Source organism: Zonotrichia leucophrys, chromosome 3, assembly GCF_028769735.1.
Source record: "Zonotrichia leucophrys gambelii isolate GWCS_2022_RI chromosome 3, RI_Zleu_2.0, whole genome shotgun sequence".
NCBI lineage: Eukaryota > Metazoa > Chordata > Aves > Passeriformes > Passerellidae > Zonotrichia > Zonotrichia leucophrys.
The window spans coordinates 79,877,924-79,901,381 of record NC_088172.1 but is presented as its reverse complement, the minus strand read 5'-3'; the positions used below and the strand labels follow the sequence as shown (position 1 = coordinate 79,901,381).

At 36.8% G+C, this 23,458-nt stretch overlaps 1 protein-coding gene across 1 annotated transcript in view; it reads right to left on the bottom strand.

Annotated features, from left to right (window-relative positions):
* SRBD1 (S1 RNA binding domain 1) overlaps nucleotides 1-23,458 on the bottom strand; it is a 124,512-nt gene that overhangs the window by 11,404 nt on the left and 89,650 nt on the right. Inside the window, exons 19-21 of the mRNA XM_064708958.1 lie at nucleotides 7,120-7,226; nucleotides 4,386-4,562; nucleotides 2,443-2,595 (exon numbers count right to left, since the gene is read on the bottom strand). Coding sequence (XP_064565028.1) covers nucleotides 2,443-2,595; nucleotides 4,386-4,562; nucleotides 7,120-7,226 — 437 coding nt within the window. The remainder of the gene's footprint in view (nucleotides 1-2,442; nucleotides 2,596-4,385; nucleotides 4,563-7,119; nucleotides 7,227-23,458) is intronic.

Below are 23,458 nucleotides of genomic sequence, written 5' to 3'. Positions count from 1 at the left end.
CTTTTGTCAGTTTGCTGCAGAGCTGTATTTTCTTTTCTCAAAACAGCTATTTGCCATGAAAAAACATTAAAGACATTTGCCCTCTTCCCCACACCATTTTGTGATATCAAGTTGCTGCACAGTCATACAATCTATATCATGAAAGTTATCACCTAAATATTTAACATGCTTTCAAGGAAACAAGAGAAAAATGCAGATACTGCTGTCCATAAAGTACATTCACAGAAAGCCCTTGGCAATTTTTTTACCCCCATCATGTGTAGAGGTACAATAAATGTAAAAAGTAAGACAACAGAGAAAGCCAAAAGGATGAACAAAAGACTGATACAATTAGTACAGAGAGAGATGCTATGCTTATTAGTTTTGGTGTTTCATTAGCAGATATTGTAATTGTTGTTTTATATTTGCCTTGTAATCAACGTATATTCTTTTGCATTAAAAAAAAAGCAAACAAAACCCCACAACAAAATCCTGTTCGGTGCAATATCTATGACAGGCATTTGGATATCATAGATGGATGTCAACCTAAATACTTCATTTGAAAATTCTATCTAGGACGACCAAGTGTTTGGTGAGAAACAGAGAACAGAAAATGGCACTGCAGGAAATCTGCTGTAAAATACTGGCATTATAAAGAGAGATGATGAGATAGATTAACACTGGTCTTCAGCCATGTAACACTCCTGCACTGGCTTAGAACCAATCTAAGTCTGATTGTGAAGCTGTGCACATTTTAAGACTCAGCAAGGCACCTTCTAAGCAGCACCTTAGCAATAGGTGCCAGCCCCCTCACTGAAACATGCACAAGCCTAGGACTCAAACCACTGTCTTGGCTGAGATGTAAAAATCATGCTCGTTCATTTTTTCATTCTGTTTTTTGTTAAACAGTGCTAGTGATGGGTTCCCAGTCAAATTTCAAACCAGAATTATATGATATGTGCTACCTATCAAAATGATACAATTTCAGCTGTATGTGAATATCTGTTCTACCCTATGCAGAAATAATCCCACTCACCACTTCATATATAAAAGTCACCTGTGCTGCTTTGGAAACAAAGTTACAATTCTTTATTTTCTGACCAGCCCTTGTGAAAATATTGTATGTAGGGAAATTACTGTCGTATTCCACCATTAACTGCTTGTATTTCTCTGCTCTCTAAAGCAATCTGTCCACATCAGGCTTTAAGCAAGGCTGGTAGGTAGCACTGTGACACTTTACTAACAATGTTATTAGTGTACCAGGGCTGGAAAAATAAAGACAAAAATTGAGTATTTGAAATTTAAATTGAATGAAATTCAATATTGAAAATCAAAATTATTTTTGAATAATCAATTCATTTTTGTTTTTCACATTGACTGACTTACACTGAATCATTTTCAGTTAGGGTGATCAAGCTGTACACCCTAAAATCCACCTACCATACAAGAGATCTTCAAGATTAGGATCTTGAATGATGTTTTTTTCCCACAGCTACAGAGGGAAGGGACTTTGCAAGAAATGTTGATGTGTAAGGAAAAAAAGAGGAATGGTCATGGAAAAGGAGAGACCAAAATTATCTACACACTGCACAACTGCAATAGACTCTACCAGGAAATTCAACAGTGTGTCCTAGAATCAAGCACAAAGAAGGATCAACTGTGGCAGGGAGAGGATGGAAACAAAAGCTCACTGCATGCCTAGCAGAAGGAAAACATGGAGACCTATGGACAGGAGGAGAGAAAAGAGTACACCCTGAAGGGAAGGTGTCCTAAAAATGCAATATCCTGTACGAATTTTTAGGTAAGAAAGTCAAGCTTTGTGAAGCCAGAAATTCTGCATCTCTCTTTGAGGTTTAAAGATGGTTTTGGTTATAAAACAGGAAGCACAAGTTTGTTTGTCCAGGCATAATATTCTCAACAGAGATCATAAGAACCTTAAAGCAACTGGCTACTAGTGAAATTAGCTTCAGTACTTTTTAAGAAAAGAACCTGTTCAGTAAAATTCAGTTGAAAAATAAATATGTGCCCATTTATGGTTGGAGATGTTTTCTGAAAAGCAGAGTCCAATTTCAGCCAGGGCTGCTGATAGAAAAGATCACAGCTTACAGCAATATTTCAGAGGCACACATGGATTCCTAATTATTTTTTTTCTGACATACACAAAAACCATTCTCTTCTTTTAGCCACTTAGTAAAACAATCATACTATTCGTGTATTTGGGAACTTTTATATACATCTTAATTAGATCTTGCAATATCAACATTTAATTTTAAAGGCCCAAAGTAATGACACATGCTCACATATATCTGAAGCATACCTTCTTCCTGAAGACAGGGGTGAAAGCTTCAGAGCAATATAAATATTCCTGTCTCAAAAGTCTGAGCAGGCTGTTGTCAGAAAAATCAGTACTTTCATTTTAAAAATTGATGGTGTCAATGGTTCAAAAGCTTTCCCATCACTTACCTCATTGCAACGTTGTAAGACTCTGGATGAATGCAAGTTTGGTCCAAAGGATTGGGCTGCTGTGAGGCACATGATGGTAGTTTACTCTTCTTTTTACCCAGCGCACCTGCTTTAGTCAAAAGTGCACGACTTCCAAGTTCATTTTTCTTATTACTGCCAGAAATCAAAAATGGACATGTCACTTTCAATGAAGATGATCCTGGTCCAGTGTCCACACACAAAACCAATATATTTTTTTCCCTGAAGTCCTCAAACAAAAAAATGTATCAGAACATCAAATTACTCCTACTGTAAACGCTCCTTTCACTCCTCTTTCTTTTTTTTCCTAAATCACAAGTGGCTCCTGCTTTTGGAGGACAAAAGAGAATGCATTGAAGGACCTGAAACTAGCAGTGGTGTTTTGGGCTCCACTCATCACCTCCTGGCAGAAAGGCAAACATATTTTCCTCTTTCCATGTCAATTTTTAAAATAACCACTATTTGTTAAATTTCACATAAAAGGCACAAAAATTGTTTCATACAGCAATCTAAAGTCAAATTGATAAGAAAGGATAAAAATGAAACATCAAAGTTATTTTCAAAAGCTTCTGGTTATGTCACCTGGACTCACAAGAAGTGTTGTGGAGGCAGTGCTGTTAGAGCTTTACTTTGGCCTTAAAATCTATTTCTCAGGTTATACACCGTTCCAAAGTTATGAAGAATCTGACTAACATCAGAACTGTGTTCCAGGAAGGTTAAAAATCTCCCAAAACAATGTTCACATTTCACCAATGAACATTTGGAGGCGGGAAAAAGCCATCAACCTTTTTTCATTGGTTGTATTGCAAACTAGAGAACCTAGAACAGATCTCTACAAGGTAGAGTCTATCAATCATAGAGAGCTTTGGAAGCAATTTCTTTGGTCTTCTGGTGCTTACAGCGAGCACCATTTGGCCTGCAGCCTATGCCTCCCTGCCAGATGGGCAACCAATCTGTATACCTTCCACCTGGGCAGAAAGCCAGTCCCCATGTGCCCACGTCCTGCCTGGAAGTTACGCGTGTGCTGTTCGGCCAGCAGCAACTGGGAATACAGCATTGCTTCTGAGCACTGCTCCTGGCTAAAACATAGTGTCTGCTTCCCAGGAAAATATTTTTTTTGAGAAAAGCCAATGGGGATGGAGCTACTGCCATGCCCTTTCTTAGTTCTTTATTTTGGAAAGAGAAATGAGAAAAGGCAGGAGAAGAGACATTGTGCTAGAAAGGGCATTTCCAGTTGTAGAAAGGTCAAGAGGAGCACTATGAATGGCTGAAAGAGTAGAAGACTTGGTACAGAATCAGGGAATGAGATGACAGAAGAGGATGATGCACTGTTGACAAACTGGACTTGGGGAAAGGCCTCACAGGAGCCTTTCCAAAGGTTTTGTATTTCAGACAGAAGACAGTCACATCAAACTTGCTAGGCACAGGAGTATAATACAGACACAGTTTAATCTAGGCAGACACTCAACTTCCTCTCTCCAGCTAATGAAATTGAAACTCCAAAAATCTGCACTAGTTTACTACCATTAAGTTCTGCAGAATAATCTTTACCATATTCAATTAGTTAATTTACAGATCTCTGTATTATGTCTGAAAAACAAGACAAAAGTTTTAACATCTCAGATCACAACACTGCTGCACGACAAACTTTTTTTACCAATTCAGAGGCAAAATTTTTACTTTAACTTACATATTTATCAAAAACTGACTTAGAGGACTAGGCTAACAAGCCATGACAATTTAGGAGAAAAACTATCTTCAACCATGGACTTTAACAAGTTAATTTGTTGTCCTTCAGAGCACAGAGCACCCAGTGGTCCAGGATTCCTTGAGTTTCAAGCATGAATACAAAGCAGAAAAGGGAGAAGGAAGTCTTCTTATTCTATTTTAGACAATTTATTCAGAACAGTTAAAATCTCTATTACCTGCAAAAAGTCTTTATATATTCTTGATTGAATCTGATGAAGCCAGCACATTGTTGGAAGGTTTTGGGACCCAAACCTTTAACTTCTTTGAGCTGTTCTCGGTTTATAAATGGTCCGTTCTTCTCTCGCCATTCAATTATATTTTTAGCCCTGTTAGTATTCAGTCCTGCAATGTGTCTAAGAGAAAATTTACAAAAAACTTTTATTACCATTGAACAGTCATTATTGCAAGTGCTACCCATTACAAGGATACACATTCCTATAGAAAATCTGGTTTATAAAACTTCAAAACTGCTAAGAAATTAGCAAAGAGACTCCCAGACCAAAGGCACTGTCTGAAAAGGATCTTAGTTCTGTGGAAAGAACCCACTCAAGTCAAGCAAACTCAGTGCAGCAATCTAGTTCCGTACATGCCTAACTAGTAAGCCAGGGCCGTGTAATTTATGATCTGTTGGCTATTTCCGTAATGCCAGTTCAATTTGTCATGTCTTATGGCCTGCCCCCAGCTGCCCTCTTCAGGAAACAGCGTGGGAGGAGGGTTCACAATAGATAAATCGTTCCTGTAAGAACAGCCCCCTCTCAGCCCTTCCAACGGTACTGAAACACCTTGCCTTGCACATGAAGGGCTCAGGTCTGCTACCCAGAAGGAGAGTGGCTGGGAGCAGCTTGCCTTCCTCAAGCAGTTGAAGTGATCCACAAAGCTTGTTTCTTTTCTCTGAGCTCTTCCTGAAATAAAAAGCAGCTGGGAACAGGCTGCATGACTTGTTCTGAGGGCAACTTGGACCTGGCCAAGAGCTTACCTGTGAACTGCAACAGTGGTTAGTGAGGCTCCTTCAGGAAGCTGTGGGTTTGCAGCACATTTTCTGTATGTACATGTGAGTAAAACTTTCTCTGTGTGGAGTATGTTAATTGTAAAAAGAGAGAGAAGAGCTCTCGTGTGGAGTTACTCACGGCACTAGTGAAGGAAATGTCACCCACTAGGCTTTATCTATCTGATGCCTTTGTTTTAAGTCAGCAGCAGCAGTGACCTGTTTGTGGAATGGCATGAACTGATTCCAAAAAACACTACCAGCAAAACCAGCAAGAGTCATAAAATGTCAGGGGGAAAAAAGAAAAAAATATTTCCATATTCTCATGCTCAAGCAAAAGTTAAAAAAATAGTCCAAAGTTGATGAAAGCTCAGAATGAAATTAGAGGGACACACCTTTAACCACAGACAGAATATTAATCATTAGGAATGGAATTTTCTTCAAAAATTTCTTAGAAACATTGAGAAATCCAGCTTGTTTATACTGACAAAGGAACATTACACAGTATTGACAGAATGGACAGAATTTTCCACTGATGATCTCAAGTCTTTCAAGCACAATACTCAGCAGATTAATGCAAATACTGCAGCACTGTCATCCCCTCCCTGTGTACTATGTGTGAAGAAGTGTATTTGATGCATCAGAAACCACAAACAGAAAGCTCTGCTCCAGCTGCAATCTAGCTAGGGTGACAATCTGATAAACTGGATGTCTGAAGGAAACTTAAGACTGCATCTGCACAGAACAGCAGACTTGAACAATTGTAAGCCAGGCTAATTAGACCACACAAAATACTTACACAATGTGGTTACCACCTGCAGCCCTGTCTGGACAGGGTTACCCCACATTCAGTTTTGTGTGGGCACAGCAGCATCTCAGGCTGATGCTTCCTGCTGAAGTGGACAGTACAACTGTTCCTTCAGACGCAGCTTACTCTATGATTCTATTCTGTTGATTCTATGAATGAAAGCTTCATTTGTCATTTAGGTACCTTGGTACCTTCCACTTGCTTTCTTCCTAAAAGCTGATCTAAATCCAAAAGCATGTAAGCAGAAGAAATCGGGCACTGGGCAGGGGGGCTGGACATGCAGAGAAAGAACATGGAAGTGGAAAACCGAAAAGAATAGAAAGAGAATCTCTTACAAAATACGGAAATATGTTTTTGAGAAAGATTCTAAGGGGCTAAAAAACAAAAATATCAAGAATGTATTTTTCCTAACTTTCACATCCAATATAATTTTCATTATTGATTATTGACAGTAATATTAGGGAAGAAGAATATGGACAGAACATTATGAACTTTCTTTTCCTTCCCCTCCTACTATGGAGGATGAAAGCAGCACTTTTACTCTTCTGAGAGTCTAAACAATACTGAATTCTACACATTCAAGAGAGAATGAGCTTTTAGTTTCTAACCCTGAAAAATAAAGTCGAGAACATTCTTCAAGTAAACATGGCATAACTACTTAATAAAAAAACAAACAGTAAAAAGGGATACATTTTTCAAGTTTCCCCTTAAACCTTTCCTTGTCTCCTTTTCTTGCCCAAGTTTTACAACCTGTTCCACTTAGAAGTACCTATAAAAATACCTTCTAAGAGACAAAGTACATTTGAAAATACCTTTCTCCATGTAAAAATACGTATTACTTATATCACATTTTTCTAAAATTGCAGTGTTGGCTAAAAATTTTTAAATATCTGTTTTTCTCTGAAGCATAGTTTTACCTTGGAGAATCACACGTATCCTTAAAACCTGACTCTTAATGATTCAGTGAAATACTGTCTTACTGTGTCATTTTTATGTAATTGGAAGTTTAACACAAGAGCCATTTGCTCCAGCTGAGCTTGAGTCAGATGGCAGACTAAACAGAGACTCTGTGATCCAGAGCCATGTAATTACTGGAATAGGAAAATGTTTCACTCACCTTAATAGTATTTCTGAGCAGATGTTAATATCAACTCCTACAAAGCTGACACACTCTTCAACCACACTGTCCAGAGTTGCTTTGAGCAAAGTCTGTGATACATCATGCTAAGAAACAAAAATAGAGATATCTGGTTACCAAAGTATTGAAGTGTACATAAACAGGAACTGCATATAGCACTAACATCAATAAAATAGCTGCTGGAACTTAATATCTTATGTGAAGAAACCAGTTAAAAATATAAATTGTAAAATACATGTTTTTAAATGCCCCCAATATCTCTTTGAAACATCTTTGCTGTGAAACAAATCTCTATAATAAAGACACACTCCACATCCCGGTATTGCTTTTTAAAAACCATTTCCCTGCATCCTGTAAAAGTAAAACTTTACTTAAAACATGATTACTCAAAAGGAGTAATGCTTCTGGTCTATCCACCAGGTGTTGTCTTTAATCTGACATACCTATACAATCAGTTTATTAAAAATAAAGTAGAGAAGAGATCACAAATGTTGTACTTTTGCACCAGTACACACAGATATCTGCAAAATAGTCCCATTTAGGAGCATCATACTACAGCAGAGTTATTATTTACTAAATGAAAAAGCCATGCACTGTATGAAGGTGGGCAATACATAAGGTACTTATCAACCCCATGGCAACAAAATGTTTCAAATTTTGAAGAGATATTTCTGGGAAGATTGGCAGGTCCTTGACCAAAGCACCACTAATGGAAATGTTCACAGTGTTTCTCCCTTTTCCCCCTAAACAAAAATCAGTCACACTTGTCAAAGTTAAAAGTTCTCAAGCTCTAAGATTTCTTTTCCTCTCAAATGCAGGCATACTTCAGCCTGCAACTGCGAGCTCCCCACACAAGCCCATCAGTGCTTAGAAGTCTGACCTGGAGGGAGAAGCCTCTCTAAATGCAGGAGCTAATTCAATCACTATGTTGGCTTAGCTTCAGGGCTCTTCTGCATCACTCATGTAAATCTGGGTTGATCTGTTGTGGTTTCACGATGCATTCATTTAGGACATCAAGCTGGATCCAAGCCAAGGCGCCAAACACTTCATCCATTACTTTGTTTTACGTTCTAAGCCATTCAGATCTTTTAAAGATTTCACGGTTAAATTTAATATGCCAATAGCATCAATCCCAATCTACTAATGCTAGTAGTTCATTAAGCAGTGGTTAATAACTAGGGCAGTTGTAAAACTTCAGGCAATTCATTTCATAGCTCCCTATTTCAGGTGATGGTAATGGGATGCATTTTCATGATGTGATATAGAATAAAGTAACTTACAAACACAAAGTTTGTATTTTGCCAATATGACTCTTCCTATATTAATTTTGCATGCAAAAACACTGTGTACATGCACAAACACTGGCATTTGCACACATCCTTCGTCTCATAACCACAAAGCTTGCTTGTACACTTGGCAGATCAAACATCAGTTTCTACTTACTAATGCATTGCTACTGCAACATAATAGCTTCTTTTTGAATAAAAAGACAAACAAAAAATCCCACACCGTCAAAAGAAGTCTTATGTTTCCTTATGTTGCATTTTTCTGACTTACTGAAGATGTAGCTTTTCTTAATGAGGAATATATTCCCCCCCCCGTCCTGGCATCAGCCACATAACATACTAGAGCTAAAGGCTTCCAGCTCACATGCACACTCATGCAAGAAATGCATTTATATAACACAGCACAAGAACAAAAATCAAAAATTAAATGTCCAAAAAGAACACCCACATCTTCTCTTCTTTACCAAATACAGGCTAGGTTTTTCACTAAATGCTTTATTTGAGATTCACTGGAAGATAAATATTCTAATTTAAAAGGTTTCTTTCATTATGATGAAGGATGGCATAAGGAGAAAAAAGATGCAGAAGACAACTTCCTTCTGCTCTTAGGGAAGGCTACTGAATCAAAGGTACTTGCAAGTTGATTATGATACTGTTTCACAAGTTACATTAACAACTTCTATTAACTGCAGCAGTTCTTGGCCTCCTTGAAAAAAACCATCTTGTTCTAGACAACTGGTCTGAATATACAGTCCATGGCAAAGGGAAGTTGCCATGTTGTCAAGTTGCTGCTTCCTCAAGTTTCAGATTCATTCCTTAAGATGATGATGATGATTCTTCAGCAGGAACAACATGACTCAAAACAGTCACTGCCTCCACAATGCCTTCTAGCATAGGAGGTAGCAAAGAAAGAAATCCATTAATCTGGTTGAAGCTTTCTAAGGAGCTCTTTGGAAGAGACTTGGTTCAGGAGAAGCTTTATTTCCAGCCTACAGAAAGTGAACCTTGATAGGAATTCAGTCTACTATATTCCCCAAAAATCAAGGAAAGGATCTGTCATAATCAAAAGCCACGCATTCTAAAATATCTCTGCTAATGGAAGAAACGCCAGTGCTCACAGAACCTCATTTTCAAATGCACCATTGGTATTTATGTAAAGACCTGAGTTTGTGATTCCAAAAGTTTCTGTAAAATTCATGAAATACAAAACACACATCTTGAAAAAAACTATAGTACTTAACTGTCTCTTTCTCTTGCCAAGAAGACAAAAAGTTCTCAGGTCTCTCAAAGATTACTTGCATCTTAACTTTATTTCTGTTTGACAGTCATCATTTAAAAACCAAAACAAGACGTTCGCCGGTTGTTTTTACTGCTCCAACAAGTCACGTGACTTGGAATGGACATGACAGCATATATGTGAAGGCACAGATAAAGTGAACAGGCAGATGTGATAGAACAGGATGAGCATAAAAACAATCCCTAAGCTACCACTACCTCACTGAAGTAAGGTACATTTAGCAAGTGAATGATGTTAAGTTGTAAAAGTCAGGAAGCCTTCCAGATGGCAAACCTGCCTCCCAAGATGTAGCTCCTGACCATCTTTCTTTGGCTATAACGAAGGAATTTTTACACTGAATAAGGCACAGAGAAGTGTTACACATTTAGTTTCTAAAAGTAGTTAAAAACATTATTATCTCAATACTACTGCCAAGACTTCCTACTACCCAAAGGTTACACTTCAGAAAGGTTTAAAGGTTTAAAGTAAAGTGTGTTTTCCACTCTTCCAACAGTTTTCACTGATCTCCTCAAATATCAGAGGCTAGATGATGCTATACACTTCTGTGCACTATTTATATGCACTGAGGTGGTATCAAATGAGTCAGACACCAGAAACACACACATACCCCACTCCTCACTCCCTACAGCAGGTTTGTAAAGAATGATGAACTGTTGCATTAAGTGCATCAGAATAAAACTCGAACAAGTAAAGCACAAGTCTAAAATGCCAGGCTGCTTTCAAAATGAGGTAATGCAGAACTTGATGTTGCACAGTCTCTGACAACCCCTCCACACACCACTGATCATTGCATCAGCTGATTACCTGCAAATCCTTCTAAATAAAACACTTTCACTATAGCACTGACTCTCAATACAATGAATGAGGGTGTCCTGCTAAAACTGTTCAGTGTAGTCTTTTAGCTCAGAGCCAAGACACGAAGTGCTATCCCAGCTATGCCTAGCAACACTTCCTTTGGTGTGACATTCAAACATCATCTTGAAATTACTGGCCAAATATAGTTTTAGTTTTACTAAAAGGATACTCAGAAACGGCTGCCACTAAAATATTCAGTGTAATAGCAGATCTGAAGCAGAAGACTTGATTTTATATTATGATCTCCAAAAGGATTGATACTCCCAATTTATGGAAACTAAGGCCAGCAGAAGTAAAGGGCTTGCCACAATCTGTGGGATATCCAGTGGAAAACTGCAAACTTTTGTTTTCTGGAGAGTGATGATAAACAAAGCTACCTTGCTTCACAAATAGTATTAGGAAGAACTTACACATTTGTTTGGTTTGAGCTTTTTGTGTGGAGGACTATAGAAATTAATCTGTCCTAAGAAGTGTCAGGAACTGTAACCATATTTCAATATTTGTTTTCTAAGGAGTTACCAAGTGAACCATGGAAGAAAACGCAAAAAATTACTTGCTTAATTGAAACCACTACAGTAAAGAACTGCCAGTCAGTAAATGAAATTCAAACATTACATTTCTCTAATATTTTTATAAAGAGTATCCCAAAGATAACTTACATTCATAAACATAGAAGAAAATCAAGAGCAGCTATTTAGATCTCTGGTTACAATTATTGCTCAGATTTGTCCATGGCAAACTTGTTAAAATTACCAGAAAAAAACCCCCACACATTTCAAAACAACCATTAGGCAAACCTATACTAAAAACCCTAACAATCAATATAACTTCATTGTATATAATTTCATCAATCATGGCACAAAATGTTTACTCCTGAAGAATAGTGTTTAAGAACACCTGTCCATTATGCACATGATAGTAGTTCTATCATTATGTTCCAATACTTCAGCTATCTTTTCTTGCCACATGGTATGCAGCAGAGAGCAAGGATTCTTGTTTCACTCAGTTTCAAGAGTTACAAACACCCACTGGAAAAAATTAACATTACTAAAAACCTATCTGTTCCTTAAGATGGTACTCCCTCAACTGTAACTGAAATCCGTTTTGCAGTTTGAAAAACCTGTTGATGTACACAGAAGGAAGGCAGTATTTTAAACAGCCTCTCAGCTCAGTGCACAGTACAGACACTGTAAAAATTCATTTGTCATCAGCACAGCAAATTTATCACATCAAAGAGCCAGCGCTCACACGAAGCCTGGAGGCTGCACTTGGCCAATGTGCATGAGCATGGATGGTGGGTCAGCACACTAACTTTGCCTCAACACTAGATTACCAGTGCCAGACTCGAATGGGCAGCTTTTGCTTGCAAGGAAGTTACAACTCCAAGCTCTTTACCTTTGGCAACTCCAAAAAACTCCACAATACTAAACCTCCACAGAACTAAAAATTATACACATAATTAAAATGCAGTTGGTAACATTCATAAAATCAATTTCACAAAGGATGGTATGATTGCATGTGTATCTGAAAGACAAATTCCAACAACCAAAAATTCTACTGCAACACACAGCAATTCTGAAATAATTGTTTTCCATTTACAAACATTAGTAGAAATCAACACAATCAGCCTGTCCTCATTATTACTTTAAAACACCCAAGAGCCAAGCAAGGCACCTTCCAACACAGTCAAGCAGGAATTAGTTGTACCCTGCAGAGCCTACAAATGCAGTGCAGACATGACCTAATGATGCTGGTTAGAAAGCAGTGGGAGAGGGATGAGTTCCCAAGTCTGGGCAGCAACCTGCAGGTTGTTGACCCAGGCTCAGAATTACAGTACTATAACAAGATCAATATTCAGTTTAAATAACACTGAGCTGTGTGCCAGACAAACTATTTTGGGTTTTGATCAAGTTATACCTCACTTGTCCTTTGAATCCAAAAGTCAGCCTTCAATTAAGTAAATACAATTTAATCTTTTTTTTTTTTCTGTCAGATGTCCTGAAAGACTTCTAACACATCATAAAACACTATTTTGTTGGTACCTACTATTAACTTCTGTATCCATGAATTTTAATATTGGCATGTGCAACCAGTCAACATGCTTCTTGAAAACTACTATTTTTTTCTTTAAAGAGTGGCATAGCTGTGCAAACAATGACTTTTACTGAAAGAGAAATTAGGTGGGACAACACATACTAAGCAAAGTTCAAAAAATATATTATTTTACAGAGATTCAATCCATGGCAATGTGTTTCAAAATTTAAAAAATGGAAAAATATTACTAGTGCTGTAACCTACATACAATCAGCTTCATTTTAAATGCTTGTTAGGCCACAAAAGTAAAATGCATTCATGACAAACCCTTAAGTACAGCAGGACTAAAGTAACAGAAATAGCCTAAGGAGAAGCACCTTTTCATGTCCAGAAATAGAAAAAAAAATTAAAAATATACCTTACACATCAGGTGGAAAAGTTGAACAGTTTAGAATTGGGGTTATAATCTCTACGTCCTCTGGAAAATCTCTTCCAGTTAGAGTCTCAGAAAACAAGCTTATCCATCTGATGTTTGATAAAAGGATCTAACTTCTTTTGAATTTCTTTTGAAGATTATTTGTGGTTTCTCCAAATGTTATATTGTTATAGGATAAATTGTTATCCTATGTACTTAACTCTGATTCATTTCTTTTTTCAAAACTCCAAATTCTGTTTATTTTAACAGCATATTGCTATTACTGAAATATCCCAGGAGAAAGAAATGGATTTAGATTTTCAAAGAAAATATTAAAAACAAAACCAAAGTCTTTCAGCTCTAACATTTAAAAAAAGTAAGAAACCAAAAATGCACCAGTTTATCATGTAAATGCTTTGAGTCACTTGCAAATTGCTGGAATTAATCTTGTATTTACTTGTGCTTGTGTCCTAAATGAAGCAGTAATACTGCCAAGCTTGTTACACAAATTCAGTCCCATTGCTGACACATCTTATTTCTAAATTAGCTTCTGTGACATGAACAAGTTAGCAGAAAATTATGTATACCCAAAACCATCTTCCCCTTTCTAGAGCATGTACAAGTTTTCTCCAATGCTTATTGTTATGTGACTAAACAGCAGCAATACAAATTTTCAATTGTAATCAACTACATCATTCCTGGAGATTTCAGAGGGACATTTTTGCCAATGAATAGCAAAGGCAAAAATCCAAATTACTACAGGTGGAAAGCCTTGCATTTCATTTTAAATCCAAATATATATTTTGAGCCTCTTAAATGTCTACAAATATAGGGGATATCCTGCAAAACTAGAGAAAGATAAAGCAAGGACCATCAGGAGTGGAGCTTCATAGATCACATGGTGGAACTCAGTCGAAGATCTTCCTGAAGAATGCTGAAGGATAAGAGAAGGAAAAAAAGAAAGCTTGCACTACCAGAGGAAGAAGACAGAAGTGACAAAGCCCAGGTGAGCGTGGTCATGTGTGGGAGCTCTGTTTAGTCTGAAGTCAGGGACCATGCATGGCCCTGCAGCAGAGGGGTGAGGGCACAGCTCCCACCCGCCCCACTCAGGGCAAAGCAAGTGCCCAGAGGATGTGAGGAGCTTGGCAAGAGGCTGCACAAATGCACATGCTTCTTCCAGCTCCGCTGAAGACATGCTGGGGTTCCTCTCCACCATCTCTAATGAGGAATGTAGTACTTGAAATACTATTAAAAAACCCATAAATTAATTTAAGGGTATTTTCTATAAAGGGAAGATTAATAGAACTGATGCATATTTTATTGTCTCCTATAACAAACTCATAGATGTCTCATATAAGAAACTTCTTAATGCTTTTCTCAAATTTAGTATGTACACCTAGCAACTGCTACATCAGTTTACTTAAACCAGCAATGCACTGAGAATGTATTTAACACAATGACACAGCCGTTGCCTCATTAGGAAAAAATGTAGATGCCAAAAAAAATTACATTTAGTAGTTTTTTTAGTCCCACATCCCACAGAATTAGTGACTATTTAGAAATAGTCAGGATACAATTAAGAAGGGAAAAAAAAGTTTTTATTTAAGGTGACACTACCTTCTGAAAATGCTTGCTGAAAAAAGCTTTAAGGTAATTCAACTTTTTTCAACCTCTCACCCAGGTCCCCATTTTTTTTTCAAGTAGATCAGCTCAAACTGAATATGCTTAAAGAACTCTTGCAAATCCTGCTGCTATCTCTTTATCTTCTATTTGGCTCCTCCTTTACTTTGATCAGACACTCCTTCCCCTTTGATTCTCAAGTTCTTCCACAGTCTAGCTAAAATTAAAAATGAGCTAGGAATGAAACAGAATGCAAGACACTGCCCTGCAGAAGACAGCCAAACCCAAATACAGCAAGCTTATTTTCTCTGCTTACTAAAAAGCAGAGAAAATAAGTGTGATTGACATATGGCAACTCAAAAAAGTCAGAGTAGTGTTTACTGAATGACCCGTGGAAGACTGAAAGCTGACAGAAAACCAGGAAACATGTGGAAAAACAGAAGTTAGCTCAGCAGCAGTTATGGATTTGACAGGCAGAGTACATAAGCATCCATTGTGTCATTCACATCTTTGATAAATGAAAGCAATTTCAGCACCACTCATTACATATAACAGCACATTATGTTTAAAGTAAAAGAATAAGTAAGCAACTGGCAAAAAAATCACTATGATATAGTAAGCTTATGACTTTTCAGAAATGTGTTCTGCACTAAGCTTAGCAAAATTTGCATTAAAACATGTATTTAGCACTTTTTGTATTACATATATAGCACTAACAAAGTGTTTGCACATAGGAGGTTGAAAAGTTGACAGGTCTCAATATTAAATTAGTTGTGCTAACGTGTCAGCACTAAAATGTGCTTAATGACAATTTTAACAAGTGAACAAGAACACAAACATTTCTGTCGTTCTCAAAACCAAGCAACATTTCAGACCACCATCACCATTGACAGTGTATGATTGTTACTGCTAATACAATTAGCATAATATAAAGATTGAGGAATCAAAATGAACTAGTAAAATGGCACAAACAAGAACACTACATGTATTACCCCCTACATGAAAATAGCAATTGAGTACTCTTGCAGTAGACACATTTTTATTCAAATAAGTAAGATCTCAGCAGGTAGAGAGAAAAAAAACACAAATCAAAGAACACTTATTTTACCAGCACCCCTAACAGAAACTGTAATTTGTGCACTTATAACATAGTCCTTACTTATATTCAGGATCTGGAAATTCCTTCAGCAGCCTTCTTTAAAACATTAAAAAAATCCCAGTATTTCCAAATATGTAAAATAATACATAATTCTGTAGTGCAACTAATTTAGAAACAATGTTTGGAATAAAGTTTTTTTAGGTTTACCCTAATGTAAAATCTGTAAATACTAATCCCAGTACTATTAAAAACTTATAAAGTTTACAAGATACTTACCAAGTCAGAGCTTTTAACTATTGTATATATGAATATATTCATTGCAAATCTGTAATCTGATCACAGCATCATTCATTTTAAAAACTGACCTTTATTTCCCTTGAAAAATCTTTTATTTTATAATTAATCTAAAACTGAAACTTTTAGGCAAGCTTGGCAAAACATAAGAATAGAGTTAGAAATTAGGTACTTGAAAAATTAAGACCTAATACTTTAGAAACTCCAAAAAACAATTTTAAAATTAGGTATCATTATGAACTCTACTTATAAAAACTTTTTGTCCAAAACGCAACTACTGGTTCAGTTTTAATAATACTTTTAAGTGTAGTGGAGTTCTCTATTTGTACAAACATTTACAACTCCAAGTTGGTATACCACTGAGCAAGAGAGGAACTAAATCACCTCTGATTTTGTAGCACTTATGTCTGCCTCTCACCACTTGCAGATGACTTACAACTTGCAGAATCAAGGCTCCCTTGAAATCACTGGCTGATGTCCCTTTGCATTAATTAAGGGCAGAAGTCCAGTAGCAGTTTTATCTGTGCTTTGTAGCACTGGGAGTTAAGAGATGAGGTAGCAGATGGATCAATCAAATATTAGACAGGATTGTTCAATGTGTGTCAGCTTCAGCAAATTGTTAGTTACACTAAAATAATCCAGAATTTTTAAATATGAAAAAATAAATTGTTTTTGAGTGTTCTTTTTTTTTGGTAGAGAATTTGTATTTTAAGAACAGCAAACGACAGTTGTTCTCAATAACCTAGATTAGGGCAACAGGCTTTCAATGAATCCTCACACAAATTAGCAATGGCTCCGATAGGAAATTAGACAACTGAGACACCTTAGATCAGCTATGGTCAATCTTTCTCTTCTGGAACACATAAAGATTGGCAAAGAAGCTCAAGTGCAAGTCTTGTAGAGATTTCTAAAGCACCTAGCTGGGTAAGCTGATGCAAAGAGTGGAGCTAATTCAAATACTGTTGTGACGGAAAAGACAGCTTGCCTGGAGACTTGTATTCACTAACTGGCCCAAGCAACATCACCCCTCCCCTGCAAAAGGAGATTACATGGACAGCTAATGCCCTCCCAAACTGCAGATTTATCTCAAGACAGAGATATAACAGAAGATGCAAATCTTAGCCACACAAAGATTTGGCGTGTACGACCTAAGGTACAAAGGCAATTCTTGCATCCAAAGGCAATCCCACAAATACACATTTCTATAGTGGACACACCAGTAAACTTAGAATAATAATTAGGTTTTTTATGATTGCAAAACCAAAGAAAAGTCTGAGGAAAACAAAAATATGAATGACCATTAGAGGAAAAGTTTAAGAAAACCACTCTATTTTTCACTCTTTAAAAACACAGGAGGTCAAGAATATGAAGAGGAAAATGTAGTTCCTGAGTCTAGAAAATATGCACGTTAGAGTAGTGCATTCCCAAAAACTCTGAAATCACTTAATAAAACATCAGAAGTACTCAACTTCTTTCAGACTTTCAGTGGCAGAAAAGGCATAGCTGGTACTGCAGAGATACAAAGTAGTGACTTTTGGTTTTGGTGTACTTTACTCAGACTACTTTGACCTGTAGGTGACAGAGCTTCTGGGAGATATATGTTTACAGAAACAGTTTTAGTTTTGCTAGGCTATTCTAAAATTAGAATAGTAATAACCTCCCCTGCCACAGTCACACATGTATTGCAGAACCTTTAAACTTCACACTACTTCAGTACAGGTACCTGAAAACAGTCCCAGTCTCACAGACAACAAATCAAACCCACAAGAACTTAGTGATTTCTCCTTAACTAAAAAAGAAGTAAATGAAGCAGAAAGGACCGCAATTCTTCATTTCCTGACTACAACCCAAGCATCATTACCCAGAAGTGAACAGGACACGTTTTGCTTCTCCAATATTTTATGATGTTCACGCATTGATCGCTGTGTTTGCTGATTGCTTGGACCAGGGACAGCTTACAAATGTTTCTGTATCTTTGCTTTCAGCTGTCCATGTATCAGCACAAAACAATTAAAACACAGCTTCTAAAGTAAAGGACATTTTGAGCTAATAACCATTTCTCATGGAACCATTGTCTCATTACAGCAGCAGTGAAAAAAGTGCTGTAACTGAACAGTTATATCCCTCTTCCAGAGGAAGTGATGACATAAGTTAATTGATAAAATTAGTCCACCTTCTTGCATAAGTTTTTTCAAGTAGGAGTCAAGATTTGGTTGCAACTAGGCTGTTCCCTCAGACTAACAGATTTAAGGTCTGGACAAGATGTTGGAAAATGAAACTATTTAATACTCAGTCAAATCCTAACAGTGGGAAAAGTGTCTTCAAAAACTCATTCCCAAGTTCTCCTGTTGCTCTTAACTTGTAGCAACATCAATCAGACCACCTGACATGTACAACCAAATAGGACAAATGCCTCCCACATTGTTTCAGTCAAGTATCGTCTCAGTCAAGTACATTCCTAAGACACTGTCATTGTAAAACAAGGTATGTGAAAAAATTAAAAATGGCTTGTACTTTGATTTGGGGGTTGGTGGGGTTTTTTGTTTCTTTGTCTATTTCTGCTGTTTTGTTTTGGTTTCTTTCTTCCCTTTTAAATTAGGTAGGATTTATGAGGAACACATTTTTATTATTACATGTATACATCTAAAAGAGAACTGGAAACAAACATCCAAGTGGTTCAAGTTATACGCATAGCAAAGACCTCTAAGTGTGAGGGATGGAAAACTGGTCCAAAGTATATTGAAAAACAGGTAAGTTAGGAAAATGAAAGAGAATTGCACATAGATGATGGCACATCAAATGAGAGAAATAATTACTCCCTCTTGAAAAACTTCTGGTTTTCAACAGAAGACAAAATGCTTCTAGCTCCAGCAGCCATTTTGAAATTTATACTTGGAACAAAAGAAGCTACAACTGATGTTCTTTATAATGCCTTATGCACAGATATGTTCTTTACGTACTCTCAGTCTTCTCCATAATTCAATTCTAAAGCTTCAGAAAAGAAATGGATATCTCACCAGGTTTTTCAAGAAAGTTTAGTTTCTTCTTTTTTCCATCTGCACATGCTGTACCTTATTGTGCTATAATATGCATTTTCTTCATCTGGAATCTTAAAGACACAGTCAGTGAAAGATTTCTCTTGGAGAGCTGCAGCTTCAGAACATTTTCAATAGCTACTAACACAAAACAAGCACAAAAAAGTTTACTATGAAAAACTTATTACACAGCAAACCGAAATTTCAGCAACAAAATTCCTTTCTCACATACAAGAGTGTTGTAATACAGTCCAGTTCCAGCCTACAGTCTCTTCAGATGCCAGACATATAAAACCATGTTGCCATTTTCAGAAGACTATTGCATTTGCCTAGAATTTACTCTTATTTTCAACTGGTTCAATGGTTTCAGAAAGCATTCATATCTTTAAAGAGTTTATATCATTATCTATTTTCTATTTGTCCTAGTTAAGGGACAAGAAAAACAGGCACAAAACACACTCACGGGAAAAAAAAGACATTATGAAAGGTATCTCACTCAGGATGCAGACACTCCAAGAAATAGAAGCCTTAGCAAACTTTTTCCCAAAGCCCTGAAAAGCTAATCCCAAAACCACATTAAGATATGCCATTTACTTGGGACACTAGCTTTTTAGAAAAGATTGTGGAAGAAGCATAATGCCTTCTTAAATAGCGTTGGGAAATTATATGGTACCTAGTAATAGCAATGCTGGATCAGATCTCAGGATGTGATAAAAGAGAAAGACACTCTAATGACAAGCACACAGAGGGAAGGAATGCTATGAAAATAAAGAGCATGGGCATTCCATTCTGCACACAGTTCAAGCCAATAACTGCACCATTACCCTTCTTATCCACAAAATGCATGAGTTCTGTAACAGCACTACTCGGAATTAAGTACTTAATTAAGAATTAATTAATTAATAATTAAGTACAAACTAATTACTTGGCCCTCAGGTAAACAAGGAAAAGCTATGACAGGAACAGATTTACCTGAGATATCCCTGACATATTAATTAATGGTAACATATATACATAGCATCCATCAGCACAGCTTTACTACAGCACTGTAGAGAAAAGCAGTCGCAGAGGAAGAGGCCCCTGACAGAAACTCACACTTTCTAAAAAGACAAGACTGAGAGCATGATCAGGAACATTGCTTTAGAACAGCCTTAATTAAAAGTAGCCTTTATCTATAATTTAGGAATAAATGGATTTGTCACTGACTTCTTTCACCAAAGAGACAGAAATTTAGGAGGACATAAAAATAACAATTCATTTACTTCCCTGCTCCAGCTCATTATACCCATCAGACAAATAAAAGCAAAATGATGGACAACTATACAGCAGGAATAAAGGCTGGAGAAAAAATACTCAAATGGAGGGGGAGGAGTTTAATATTTGGAAAGATTGTCCACATAATCAACCCACCTACTCTGAGGTCTTGTGGTGTCTAAATTGATGATCGTCTTAATGGAGCAAATAGGTATGAAAATTTTTATTCACAGCATGCTTCTATAGAAGCTGAGAATGTAAACTTGAAATAGAAGTAAAACTAAAATTGAATTAGAGGAAAAGCAACAAAAAAAACCCCCGTGTTAGAAGGCTACTTAATTCCTCTGTCCAGACATACATGGCAACCCTGGAAGAAGTCCAGGTTCATTGAAGAATTTTTATTTTGCTCTGTAATAATAACATACAGTACTTAAACCACTACAAATAAGAACAACATTTGTTCGTGTTAAACAAATGAGTTTGAAGACCCTAAATGTATGCTTACCTGGCTGAAACTAATGTTTTTCATTAAAATTTTAACCAGCAAGCCAAGATTTCTGTGACTGCAAATCACTAGTGTTTGAGTTCTTAATTTGATAAACATTCTGTCTTAACATATCTTTCTTAAAAAGCGGAAAGATGTCACATGAAATGACCATACACACTCCTGAAATTTTTACCACAGATTGCTACAGAGGGAATACCAGAAAAAGTTACCATTAAATTGGTAATTTTTAAAAAAAACCAACCAATTTTAAATGTTAACTACTATTGCTGAGGAGTTATTAAAAAAAATCCAACCTCTGCTCCTACGCATGGGAATAAATGTGAAGCAATAGCATGTTGGTTAGTCTCACCTGTTCTTTGTATTCTGATTATTTATACATGAAAAATGTCTATTTGCAATCAGTAATACATGAAGAGAATATATTTCTATAGCAAATGACATGGCAGACAGCATTCCCAAAGGGTAATCATGTTCCATTGCATTCAATGGGACAGTAGCCATTTACCTGTAGCCCCTGTATTGCAAGTGGAGTTCAAGGTCCCAGTACTTCCCTCTGCATTTTGCATTGTTTGGTCCAACTTCACAACAGCTCAACTTTCCTTTGAAGCACTGCCACATCAGGGCTGTTTAAGAATGAAATCTGCTTGCCTTTAGGGCTTGATTGAGTTAAAGGGCAAAATCCTGGCTCCATTTGAAGTCAGTGGGCAGTTCGCCATTTAATTCAATTCGTCTCCTATTTCACAGTGACCTTAAGGGTATACCAAAAAGCTTGTGCCCATGTATCCTGCTTTTGCTTGCAGGAAAATGTGGTGGCATGCACTAGCTCTTAACAGTAATGGCTGGTGGCAACTAGAATGCTTTTACTTTGAACATTCACATGAAGCTCACAAGCATTTACAAAAAGTTACAGAACAGAACTGTAAACATTGGTTCATCAACAAAGTTTATCTTCTGGTTGGGGATCAAAAATTCATTTTAAAATTTAGAAACTACAGAACAGACACCTGAGAAAACATTCACTTAGTCTAGATCATTTCAAAGAAAAGGATGAAGCAAGTCATATTTTATTTCACCACAAGAAGTCCCATGGTTTTTAATATTAACTAAAATGTAGCTGTCCCAGTGCCAGATCACAAACATCCCAAAAGACATAAGCAGGACATATTTCACATTACCACCTCGGCACCCTGAACAAACTACAGTGGCATAGGGTTGGATGAATGTACCACTTTGTGTATCACCATGGGCAGGTGCAAATCTATAGGGAAGGTTTTATACAAGCAATTAAGCAGTTAAAAGAACAGTTGATCAGAAATTCTAACTGTGGTATATAGCTCAATAACTTACAATGACTTGTAATCAATGGCACTCTTACTCACGTCTTCAGAAAACAAGATTTAAATGCTCCCGAATAAAATCATACAAATTTACTCCTACAGGACTGTACCAATAACCTGTGGAAAACCCCAAACATCTTCCCATGTTTTACTTCTCACACTTAAGTAAAGCCATCCATCCAGCGACAGATGCTGGGATGCTTGCAGTTCTACTTTTTTTCAATTCCCTTACATAAATAGTAATCTCTTTCAAAGTTAAAAATACTCCTTTTCCTTCCCAGCTAATGTATATGGGTACTTAATATCCTTATTTAGAAGCTTGGCGAGATACACATAGGGAAACTAATTTTGCATAATGTCTCTCTCTTTCCTGCTTTCAACATCCTGGCATAGTATTAAAGATCAACTCAGTAAAGTCGACAGCAGAATATTTGTGTTATGCACTGCTTTCTCAGTTTTTGACTAGAAATTCCATCAGTAATCAATGCTCAGAAAAAATGCTTCTACCATAAGCTTTTCGTCATACCCAAAATTTCAAAATAATAAAGGCTGCAGTTAGTAATTTTTATTTTAAGACAGACACTGTAGTATTTGTACAGACATTAAAAAACGTTTTCCACTTATTTTCATCATGTAAAATGAAAATATATTCCATCACTGAAATTATAACACAACCTAGCTTCTGCTAGCTAGCCCAGGAGAGCAAGAAAGGGGAATGCCAATTAATCCAAATACTGACAGAGAAGCTATCAGGATGAGTACTTATCAGGTAAGGTACAAAAACACATCAGAAGCAACAGTGTTAAAAAAACAGAAAAGAAAAATGAAAAAAAGAAAAAAGCTCACACTCCCTGTGCTGAGTAGCACTATTAAATTCAGATGCAGGGTTGTGTTTAGGTTGGACAGGCCCCAACAGTAGAACAAAGTCAGTCTGTCTCAGTACCATAACCAAATTCTACAAGTTAACAGCTTTTCATGAAAAGCTGCCATTTCAAAATGTCAATCAAACCTGAATATAAGTGGGAACTCCTGCAGAAATAACCAGCTGCAGGTTTGAAAAACATTTTTCACTGAAAGTGGAAACACAAAAGATGTTTGAATGAGATCTCTTTTCATTCCTGTAATAGTAGACGGTCATTTTCACAACATCAAGGACAAAAACACAAGACAAAATTGCAAATAATGTCTTGAAAGAACCATTTGCAGGGGTGATGAATGATTCAAGTTACAAATGACAGAATTATTGGCAAATGGAAACTCATTAATATGAAAAAGCTTCTCTTA